The sequence below is a fragment of the Aythya marila genome, assembly GCF_965140915.1.
Source record: "Aythya marila genome assembly, chromosome: 2".
Lineage (NCBI taxonomy): Eukaryota > Metazoa > Chordata > Aves > Anseriformes > Anatidae > Aythya > Aythya marila.
In genome coordinates this window covers 143,985,534-143,997,782 of record NC_139043.1, presented here as the reverse complement: position 1 = coordinate 143,997,782, position 12,249 = coordinate 143,985,534, and the positions used below count along the sequence as shown (strand labels likewise).

General features: G+C 38.0%; 1 protein-coding gene across 3 annotated transcripts in view; it reads right to left on the bottom strand.

Moving 5' to 3' along the window:
• The window catches only part of COL14A1 (collagen type XIV alpha 1 chain), a 127,587-nt gene that overhangs the window by 46,813 nt on the left and 68,525 nt on the right, over positions 1 to 12,249 (bottom strand). For all 3 annotated transcript variants that reach the window (XM_082753149.1, XM_082753150.1, XM_082753148.1), the window contains 8 exons: positions 10,600 to 10,746; positions 8,058 to 8,132; positions 6,595 to 6,734; positions 5,557 to 5,680; positions 4,267 to 4,410; positions 2,105 to 2,269; positions 591 to 629; positions 236 to 374 (listed from right to left, as the gene is read on the bottom strand). In XM_082753149.1, the coding sequence (XP_082609275.1) occupies positions 236 to 374; positions 591 to 629; positions 2,105 to 2,269; positions 4,267 to 4,410; positions 5,557 to 5,680; positions 6,595 to 6,734; positions 8,058 to 8,132; positions 10,600 to 10,746 (973 nt within the window). The remainder of the gene's footprint in view (positions 1 to 235; positions 375 to 590; positions 630 to 2,104; positions 2,270 to 4,266; positions 4,411 to 5,556; positions 5,681 to 6,594; positions 6,735 to 8,057; positions 8,133 to 10,599; positions 10,747 to 12,249) is intronic.

Sequence of the window (12,249 nt, the reverse complement as noted above, 5' to 3'; positions counted from 1 at the left end):
CATAGAGGAAACTCCAAAGAGCTAGTGAGTTTACCTACTTTTACCCAAAACTGTTATTTTTGAAGAAAACTGGTTGAGGGCTTGGGACACCAAATGCTCTTTCTATTTATAAGGTAGATATGAACCATCCTCTCTGCTCTTCTAATGTGAAAATACCAACCCTTAAAATGAGTAATTGCCTGCAATGGACAAGCATCTTTGTGTATTTTACAAATATTTACATATAAAGACATACTTGGTAGGTTGGGACACCAGGGCATCCTTGTGCAGTCTGTAGCATGGGTAAACGTTAAATGTGCCAGGTTCCATTGAAACCCCTTCAACACCTGAAAACTCCTTTTCAACCAACCCAAACATTTCCATCATTTTAAATCCTGGAAGGCACCAAAATATACATTCTATTAATTTAAATTAAATTAATACCGCATTACAGGAAAGAAAAAAAAGGACAAAGTCGATTGCATCAGTTTCTTATCACCATCTGTGTAACAGCTGTTAACATAAAGGGAATTTTATTGCCTAATACTGAGAAAATAACGTAATAAAAAATCCATAAATCCAGAACAAAAACAAACACAAAAATAGCGTACCTGCAAAATTGTTGCCATCTTTAGTTACCAGTGGACAGGCTGAAAAAAAAAAAAAAAAAAAAGGAGAGACATTTAAGGATATAAGAGATGTTCTATTAGGTCAAAACAATGGTCTACTCAGCTCAATACAATCCCCAACCGTGGCAAAAGGAGATGCTGCTAAGGAAATACATGCAAGTCTGGCCACTTTCCACTCCATTCAGTTTTGCTCCTCAGGATCCACAATGGTGGTATCAAAGTTGTCAAAGGGCATATCTCTGCATGTTCCATATAACATCCCTATCTGTTGTCCATGAATGTTTAATGATTCTACAAACCTGTCTTCAAAACCTCTTGTGGCAACAAATTCACTGCCCACTGTGTAAAAAAGTATTTCTTATATTAGGTTTTAACCAAATGCCCCCTGTTCTTTATCTGTGCATTTCAACCTAACTTCAGCTCCAGCTCAATTCCCTCAGCTGGAATCCTCTGTACTTTTTTGAACTCCTTCATGAGAGACAGACCAGTGGTGCACACAGTCCTTAAGATGTGTGCACTCATTTAGCTGTAAGTCTGGTTTTTATCTCTCTTCTCTTCTGGCAGGTAAGAAAGCACACTAATCTCTCCCAGGAAAGGCAGCTTGGGAAATCAATAAGCCTAGATGCAGGGTGTCAAATACGGCACCCTAGGGCACTTATCTTTGGAGATCACTTTTGGAATACAAGCTTAAAAGACAAATAAATGCTACCATTGAGTATTTGCAACATTCAAAGTTATCCCTACAATTGAAAGTAGAGACTATGGTCATAAACAAAGAATTGCTGGGATACAAGCAACAGTCTTGTGTTCACCGGCTCTGACAATTCCCAGTCCCATGCACAAGGACTCTGTACAATCACAAGTGATTAACATCAGCTATACACTGCCTGCTTCCTGGCTTACACATTTTGGGGGCACACAGCTAAAACCGTGTGAATTATTGACCTCTAACCATTAGGTGTTTTTCCAGAATGTCTTCCCCTTCCTTTTCATACAAAGTCTGAATTGTGGCATTTTCACAGATTTCAGAGTTTGGGCCTCTTCCACTCTTTTCCATAGGCCACAACTCTTCTAGTTTCCATGATAATATAAACATTAACTTTTGGGTCTCCAGTAATAAATTAACTTTGTGATAGGAATAAATATGAATGTAGCTAACTCTGCTCCTACAGATGGTTAAAGCACACAAAATACAAATGCAATTAACTTTTTATGACTAAATTCTGAACCATTAACAATGTTTTGAATGTGAAGAAACTTTCTTACAGCCAGTGGATCTATTCTAGATTTATGGCAAACAACCATTAATTATTTTGAAGTCATAACAATTTCATCTCATTAATCTTCTATGGAAATAGCATTAGAGTTACAATATCTGTATTAACTTATGCTCAAAAGATCTATCTTCAAGAATGCCTCTTAATAAGAAATAGTTACAAAACCCCCCACAGTATTTAGCATTTATTTTAGAAGCAAGTATAAATCAAATGGCTAACTTGCTGATGCAGTTTCACAAACAAAAGTGATCAGCTCATCTTCGATCTTTGTGAAGGCATCAAAGTCATCCACAAAGAAGACATGTCTTCCGCTGGGCTTGCTGCCAATATTAACTAGCTCTGAATAGTCAGCATCGGCTACTCCAATAGCAAAAAAGGTAAAGCCTGTAAAGCAAAAAAAGAACACTCTAGTGAGTCATTTGAGGAGTGGAAATAAAATATGAACACAACTGTATTTGCATTGGCTCTTTTCCTGATTAAATACAATGATGGAAATTTTATTATTACCCTATCACACAAGAAAATGCACGCATGCGATCAAAAAGAAAGGTAACATATTATCTGTGAGGTATTTCTTTTGGCTACTTGTGCTTAATCGGTTAATTAAAATTAATATTCAAGTGGTTTTTCTTGAAGACATATAAGATTACTCAGTTGTTTAAAGTTTCAGCATATGTTTAAATGCTTTTCTAATTTAATGTTGTGCTGTATTACAAGTAAAAATCTCCATGCATTGAGTATATCATAAATACAAAGCACAGAAATTAATTTCCTGTAGGTTTTTCACAAATTCTGTTCTGTGCCATATATTAATCAGAATATTGAAGCTACTGCTGTCTCATGAGTGAACACTGAAATGCGTTCTCATTTCATCAACAATTTAACTGCACTGGTCAAATCTGTTCTATGTATTCGACATGAACATATTTTCAAATTTGAGCCTGACTTGAAAGACTTAAATGAATGAAATGAAAGGAAATGGGAATCATATCCTGTATGTTTGATGATCAGCAAACTAACCAAAAGTTTTTTCTACATTTTCCTTCCCATAAAACATAAAGAAAAACCCTGTCTGCCTTAGCCTGAATATTGTTAATGGACATGTATGGCCCAGACCCAAATTTACTAGAGTCAAAGAGTATTTTCTTTAAGTTCGAATGAGGCCCAGGGGCCTTTATTACCTTCTGCAGAGCTTTTAGCATAACAAAACTTTGATTTAATATACTATAACAACAACTTCATGTCTCATCCAACATCAGCATCTCTTCATGCTAGTCTCTATCACAGACACAAGTCAGTACCTGCTCCAACCTAGCTGCAGCCTGAGCGGGCAACGTGCACAAAAGGAAATGGGAGGCAGAAAGTTATTTGTCTAGGGTAACTAGGATGACATGTCCCAGTCAGCAACTGAATCTCCATGATACGCCTTTTCCTCTCAAGGTCATTCCAAGTCTAACAGATCCTAAGACAACCGCAAAACTTACCTGACAGTTAAACATGTTTTCATGTTTATTTGTTTAGGGACAGATTCCAGTTTAATGACAAATGCAGAGGTTGTTTTCTTGATTGCTGTTTAAAACAAGTTTTCTATGCTCTACTATTTTGCAACATGTTATTTGCAAAGGCACTGAACTCAACCTCTAACAATGATACAAGCAGGCAATGAAGCTCAACAACTACGTCGGATTTCAGTAATCAGTAATATGCCCTGGTACCTTCATAGCTGCCCACATCTAAAGGCAACTTAAAAAGCACAAATCTAATTTCTTCTTAGATCTCCTCCAAAAAGAATGATTGTGGCTTTTTTTTTCCCTGTCCTTAAGTTTCATTCTGTGTGGTGCACTGTGTCCTTAGGGTTTTGATACAAACCTTAGTATCAGTCATTTCTACTTAACCAACTTTACATAACCAATCAAATTCATATAAAAATAAAAAATAAAAAAATCCTACAGGCAATTATTGTAAGATGAGATCAGATTAGAACCAGCAAAAGAACATGCAGAAGAACTTCAAAGGACCTTTTGTATAGAAAACAAAACAGTTCAATTTGCTGGAACCATAAGACTACATTTCATAGACAACAGCACAGTTTCTTAGCATCATGCCCTCTAAATACTTCATTATGGGAACAATTCCATTAACTGCTATATGATTTTAGAACTGTTTCCAAAATGAAAAACAGTAATATTAATCACAAAAATATATCCAGAATCTAAGCATATCCTTATGATATTCTGAGAATCTCAACATTTGCTGTTTTATTTAAACTTGGAAATTATTTGGAAGCAAAAATTAGCCTTTTATTTTGTCTAAACTTATGTAGTTATGTGTAATGGGAAAAAAATGAAAATGAGAATAGTTCTTAAATCTACACATTTTACCATCTAGTTGCATTTCTCTGGAGACTTTGTTCACATCGTCCTGTGATCGCCCATCAGTAATGACAACCAAAACCTTTGGAATGCCCCTTCTCATGCCTGCCTCTCCAGTGAACAAGATTTCTCTCGCATGTTTAATGGCTTTCCCTGAAAAAGAAAAAAATGACAATGTACTTTCACTGTGACATCTATTTGATTTCTGTTGGCTTTTCATACGATGTCAGATATCAATAAAAGGAGAAATCTCCACATACTCTGTCTCAAAAATATCTACCCAGAAGTATGATTTAAGACCTGAAGTATTTATCATGGGACTGAAGAAAGCTGAGGACCTAGCTATAAATGGTTTTCATGAGGAGCTGTTGTGTCCTCAGCAATCTATAAGTTAGTGCATTCAGTGTGTGTCAGAGATTCAGAAGCTTAATTTTGACCTTAACCTTTGAAAATATAATGGCTTCAGCCATCAGTTTCTTTAATCCAGAAGATGAAGTTCAAGAACATGACACGGTTGGAAAAGGGTACTCTGCAGGTTAGAGACAACAAAATAGTCTCTTTCTGCATTGTAGGGCACGTCCAGGTAGCAACTGAAAGTGCCATCGTAGCATTTTCTTGAGAAAATCGAAAACATGTCATTTTGATACTACTGAGATTTGATGCAATGCAACAGCTGCTAGAAATTTCTGTGCAGCCTCAGAATAATAAAACATATGGTTTCCAACTCAGACTTTAACTCTTTCAGTTCTCATCTTTAATTTCCTCACATCAGAGAGCTATCCTAAGAGATTAATTAAAATGTAACTACCTTCAGTTAACAGACCTCTTCACCCAGCCCAGTCTTAAACATACCACTGAGGTTTAACTGTCCTGGCATTTAACCAACAGACCCTCCACTCTGTCCACTATTTTCCTACACGCTCTGCAAGCTCCCTCCCACCTTCTCCCTCCTCTCACTTTTGCTCTTGCCAAGTTGATTTCAGATTACTCCCCATTTCAACTTCCACAATCCCCAAAGTCACTCACTTCTGCCTAACTCGCTCTCCCGTCCTCCCTCCCTCATTCTTGAACTCACTGTTGGTCAGAGGGGTGAGTGCCCAGCAGTAGGTGGGGAGGGATGTAAACCACAAATTCCAAAGACTTTCTAATGCCAAAGCACCACTTTTCATCTCCAGGCTGGAGATACGACATTCTCACCGTTTTTGCACTGATATCTTGAACTACTTCACAGATGGAATCAAAATGCTGTACAGAGAGCAGCAGGAAGAAAATCTGCATCATAACCATGACCTTTCTCACCTGTTTTTGTATTTCCTCCTTTGTAGGCTATTTTCTGAATCGCCTCAAGAAGAGTCTCTTTCGTTTTGTATGCATTCAATTTAAATTCTGTCCTGGGATCATCACTGAATTGAATTATTGCCACCTGTGCATACAGAAGATGTGTTCATTATTAGAGCACCACCCAGTGCATCAGCAAAAAGTAAGAGATCAGAGTGTTTAAAACAAGGATTTATCTCATAACTTTGCTTTATCCTTAAATTGAAGGCAGAACTTTTTTCTTTTTAAAAAGCTTTCACTAAATAAAATTTAGTTTTACTCTCTGCAGCTTTGGCAGTCACCTGATACTTTCCGGTTTCATTTTGCAGCAAGCAGGATGAGAAAAGTAATACCCACTTTGGCAAAAATACTCCCAATCCAGCCCAAAAGCAAAATCCTAGTTACAGTACACATGTACAGTTACTCACACACACAACTGCAGGGACTTTATTCAGTCTCCATGAATGAATAGCAACTTACAGTTAGGGAGCAACACTGAAGCAAATAATAGAAATATGCAAGAACATATTCTGAAATATTGCCTCTTCCAAACAAAGTGCTATTTGAGTCCAGACAGTGCCCTTCAATATTATATACTGAATCTCTAAAATGCACAAAATGTATTAAACTTCGTAGTCTGTAAGTGGTGTTCACAAGTTGAAAGGAGATACTCACATGCTTAAACTAAGCATGCATGATGCACATAAGCTTCTGAAGCACTGTGAGTGATAAATGAACTAAATTAACCTTTAGTTTTTGTTATCCATGCCATTTTTAGCTTATTTAGGCATAAACATGACCAATTCAGAGGTGACTAAAGTGATACTTAATCTTCATGCTAGCAAAATTCATGTCATGAATTTTACCATATGGAATGTATAAATAAGATACTAAATGAATACCATCATAAGGCAGTTTATATTTTCAAAAGAATTGTGAAATTATGTCAATAACTTTTTTCTGGTGCTAATGTAAACTGCCCTAATGTACATACTCTCCCTGTCCCTCTACATCGATTACCTGTGTTCCATCAGGGCCAATCTTATCCAAGGCTCCAACAGTGCTATACAGAAAGCTAATTATTTTATTGAAATTGTCATCTCCAATACTCCATGACCCATCCACCAGGAACGCGAGGTCAGCTTTGGCTGCTTTGCACACTGGGAAGGAAAAGCAAGTGTTCTAGAATTAGAGCAATACCTCAACTCCTCAGGAAATCTCATAAATTACTTAAGAAAATATTACGGTGATGAAAAGCCCTTTTTAAATGTTAGTTAATGATGCTTTAGCACACAGACCTGCTGGCACTGATTTCAGTGCAGGTGTAGAACCAGCTGAGCTCCACAAGGGGTGAATGATGTGCACTGACAGATCCTATCACAGAATACACTTTCAGGCCCTAACAGTTGTTTAAAATCTGGGTGACCATTTTTGTTTAGGTTGTTAAATAAAGTCACACATGCACTTATACAGTCCCAGATTCTTTCCATGACACAGTAAGCAATAGGAGAGAATCTGTACTCCACTATAGAGGCTCCCTGTGGAAACTCCTCTGTAGGGCCTAGTGCTCACCCTTTTATAACTGCAATATTAAGGAGCCATGCAGGTATCCCCCATATAGTTTTATTCCAGCATGTTCTTGTGCAAAATAGTCTGCAGAGCTGTACACATGCCCACACAAGTTGCTCTCTCTTTCCTGGAAACTGGGAAACTCCAACACACTACAGAATCCAAGTCTATTGCTCAGGGTCAGAATCAAACAGTCTCAAAGCAGGGTTGGTTTTAAAACATATTTCATCTTGAAGAAAAACATTCATCTACATCCAGAGACTGGGACAGGAAGATACATACCTGCATTTCTAGTTTTCTGCTGATTACTACTTGGATTAAAAAAAAAAAAAAAGAAAAATGATCCTATGCAGTTCTAAAACACACACACACAAGGTCTTTTTTTTTTCCTGTACTCAGGGATTAAATTCGCAAGTGCTGCAAGCCACTTCAGGCTGATGGATTTGGCCTTCAGTCTCCAACAATAATGCTTCCCTCACAGAAATATTTATGAGACTGTACAAAACACTACACGTTCAGTTGATAAATAAAAGGAAGTCTACATTTAAAGAGGAGAGCCTGAACACAGCCAACAATTTTGTCATTAACTAAAGTAGACGTATTTTTTAAAATCAAGCTGTTTTAGAAGTTTAATTACCCCTAGGATATCTGCTTCAGTTGCAAAACATGTATGGTTTAGGAGTTGTGTAAAAAGAAAATCCCACAGACATTAACCCTCTTTTCTGCAAATTTCAACAATACAATAACCATTGCAGACTTCTGGCTCATTAAGTTTAAGCCAGCTGCCTTAACAGTGCAGTCGCAGCAAATGCATTTTGAAAACTGATCCCCAAAGCTCTAAAAATAGTGTCAGAAGCAGCTAATATTGCATCAACACCTTAAAATTATTATAAACCCCCACAGGCAGCACTTACCCTCTTTTGCAGGAGGGATTGTAGGTGGTGGAGATGTTGTTGAAGGAGAAGTTGGTGGCTGAGTTGGAAATGGTACTTGAGAATAAAAGGAAGAAATATAAAAATGCTTCAAAGAAAATCCCAATATGTTTTATCTATATTGAAGACAGTATTTTCTACTCATCCCCACATTTTAAATTCATGATCTCTAACGAACTAGTTATGCAACTGGAGAAAAATGCAGATGAGTGCATGCATGCAATGTCTTCATCTAATGAGCACCTGAAAAAGGATGGTACTATTATAAAGCAACTAGTGGGTGCATTTCATTCTGAATGATACGATGTGTTGCTGAACTACTACAGGAATTGTCCATTTCTATGTTTCCCAGTGTAGCAGACCATGTGGCGGCACCATTCTTGACACGGTATTCTTAATTCATCTTATAAAAGGTCAGAATCCTTTTCCTTTCTGACCACAACCAATCCTTCATTACAGAAAGTAAGTCTCTACCCACACTGGGAGGAAGAAGAGATTAGTCCTGCAATCCAAAACTTGGAGAGATAGGGCAAGTGCAAGCCAGTGCCTGCAATCCAGAGCAAACCACAGCCTGTCCTGATTAAAATTTTCCTGAATTCTGTGAAAGTCATGTTATGTTTTGCTTATACATGTCTAGTTACGCTTCCAGCTAGAAATGCAGCTCCTAGCACAACTCCACAAGACTGTAGCTTCCTTGTTTGATGCAACTTTTACGAAGACTGCCATAGAGAGTTTCTGAAGAGTGGTTAATCTGTCTCTTCCTTCTCCTAAAAATAAGCTTTGGAATGACAACTCCCCAGAAACCTCATTGACTACATGACCACTGACTGACAGCTTTGCTGCATGCAAAAGTTCTGTTCAGTCTTTTTTAATTCAGCCTTGGCTGAATTCTCAGAGATAACATGCACACATGTTGACTTCCACGTCTATAGCTAAGGAAAAGTTTCCACTTTGGTTCAACAGCATTTTTTTCAAGTTTTGTCAATGCAATTGTCATAAGAAGCAACAGGTGACATAACTTCATTGCTTCTAGTACAACTACTTGGTGTTTGCTATATTTGTATATAAGTGTCCTGGTTTCAGTTAGAACAGAATTTTCTTCCTAGTAGCTGGTGGAATGCTGTGTTTTGGCTCGGGATGAGAAGAGTGCTGATAACACCCCGATGTTCTAATTGTTGCAGAGCAGTGCTTATACCAAGCCAAGGACATCTCAGCCTTTTGCTCTGTCCTGCCAACAGGCAGGCTGGGGGTGCAGTAAGAGCTGGGAGGGGACAGACCCAGGACAGGTGACCCAAACTAGCCAAAGGGGTATTCCATACCATCTGACGTCATGCTAAACAATATATAGGGGTGGCTAGCCGGTGGGAGGGGGCCGGACTGCTCGGTTAGGCTGGGCATCGGTCAGCGGGTGGTGAGCAATTGCATTGTGCATCACTTGTTTGTACATATTATTATTAGTAGTACTATTATCACCATTGTATTATCGTTATTGTTATTGTTATTTTCCTGTCTTATTAAACTGTCTTTATCTCAACTCATGGGCTTCACTTTCCATTTCTCTCCCCCGTCCCAGAGAGGGAGGGGGAGGGTGAGCGAACGGCTGCGTGGTGTTTAGCTGCCAGCCGGGTTAAACCACGACAATAAGTCCTTATATAAGTCCTATAAGAAAACATTTATCACTTTACTCTCCAACTCTGTAAGTATGGAGAGGTGAAGTTGGAGAGTAAAGTGATAAATGTTTTCTACCCTGAGAGAAGGGTAACAGCACTGTGGTGCACAGTAATGAAGTATGAGAAGTGGATCACCTAGACTGAAAGCAGGCTTGACGATGATAACATTTGAGTATGTTTATTTCATTCAGTTCATCCCATATTTTCTTTTACAATATTCTGAACTCATGAGAGCAGGGTCCTGCCTTCATAAACAGCTGAAAGGGTTGTGTTTGGTTGGTTGGTTGGTTGGTTTTGTTTGGTTGTTTTTTTGCCTGTCTCATGGTACTGAGAATAATACTAAAAAGATTGCTTTTTCTTCTTTTGATATATATGAGTAGACTGGGTTTCAAAGTCCCATTTAACTGTGTGTTACTCAGACAACACACATGATTTTTTTTTCTAAATGACAAGAACTGCAGCATATAAAACAATCTCTACTTCTGTTTCTGTTTGCTTTGTTTTTCTGTATTTTTCTTTTTCTTTTTATAAAGTCACAGACTTTCTGAGTATCCCCCAGCAGGCCATTTTATGAAAGGATCTAATCCACTGTCCCTGTTTCATTCTCATTAAGAAGTGCAGTGCAGTTGCTGAATGTGACTTCACAAATAATACAAAGCAGCAGAGTAAGAATCCTCTGGAGAAAGCAGCCTTTTGTGCACTTCTGCAGAGGAGTCACATTGTAGCCAAAAAATTAAAATCTCAGCTAAACGAAACTGTGTAGGAACAGCACATTTGTAGGCAAGAAGCGAAAAAAAAAGCAGAAGCAATCAATCATCATTGTTGCTAGCTGAACTCTGATCTGCTTTACTCACATGTTGTCTCCATGATGCTTACAGCAGGGCCCTCTATCTCCTGAAGCTGTGTGTGGACACTGATTCTGTATTCAGTTCCAGGCATTAGCTCAAAGAAACAATGTCTAGGCGTCCCTCCACCAAGATTTACTTCTTGCTTTTTCCCATCTGGAATCAAAAAAGAAATCATTAAAACATAGTTTCCTTTGCTGTTTTATTGAATAGTGCAATGTAAGTCTGAAATTAGAAGGGAACATGACAGCAGATGAAGGACAAGTGGTTGACAAATCTATAAACCACATGTTGCCTTATTTCTTGAAATTCATCTCTGTGCAGAGGTCCCTGTGACATTCCATCCTTCATATTAAGTAGGAGCTGAAGGATGTGTCAGATATCTGCAGGAAAAGAGATGAATTTCACCCCTTGCACTGAAGCTAATAAAAACACTAACGCTGTCATCAATGGCCTTTGGATCTGGTCCTAAATTATCAGAGTCTAATGAGGAATTGTTCCATTATGCAATTCCACAGCATCTTTTGTCTATGCCTCTGGTTCTCAGAGTCTGTAATCTGCTTAGCAATTGCAAAAGAGACTGAACTACATATTGTACTCAAGTTTCCACTAGTAACCATTAAATATGTTGGTTAAGGAATAGGGTTTTATAGGGTTTTCAGATCAATTCCGTTACATTCTGAACTGGAAAACATTTTGACAATGGAAAATGCCTAGATGCTGGAAATAGCTTCAGGCATATTTTAATAATAATAAGAAAACCTTCAGCACAATTCATAATCTTGTAGCAGCAAGAAGTATTACAGTGAAATATACAAGCAACCACTCTCACTTTCTACAGAATATAAACACAAAATGCCAGTCATTCACTGCCAAGTGAAAAAAAAAAAACATCTGATGCTTATCAGGATGCATTAGATTAGTATAAAAATAAATGATCACTGCCTGGATGAGACACATACCCTATCTGACGATCAAAATTCTTCATGATAGATGTTATTAAGAGGCAATTGTTCACACTTCAGCTCATTTTGCTCATATTTAGGCTCTCTTGGCTCAGTTAAAACAATTCTGGCTCAGTTGAAACAGTTCTGGCAGTTATATAGATGAGGAATGAGGTACCAAGAAAACAGAATACTGTCTAGCTCCCAGCTGAGAAGAAAATCTGTGCTCTCTTGAGTCAGCAAAGACCTCTGCTTTCAGAACAGCTTGCCTGTATTTCAGGCCTTCAAATAAACCATATCACCACCTCTTTGCCATAGCACAGCAATGTCATTATTCTTTTGTAATCAAATTAGTAGTACTTTTCCTGATAACTTTGATAGATGCCATTAAATGTTATTAACTACACTTCTCTCAAGTTATCCAAGCTTCTGATTTGTCACCGTTCAAAAGATCATTCATGTCTACTGGGGCTAAGAAAATTACTCTGCACAAACAGTGACGTCTCCATAACTTCTTCTGGCTACACCTTAGAATCACAGTGAAACAGAAGAAAGTGTATTTCACTTTCCATATAGCCTTTGCTAAAAGCACCAAGACACCACGTGTTGCCACATAAAAAACATCTCGTGCTTATCCAGATGAGTAACATTACTGCAATCTGCAATTAACAATCAGCTGCAGGATAACAGACAACTGGACCCTCTTCTGTCTGTG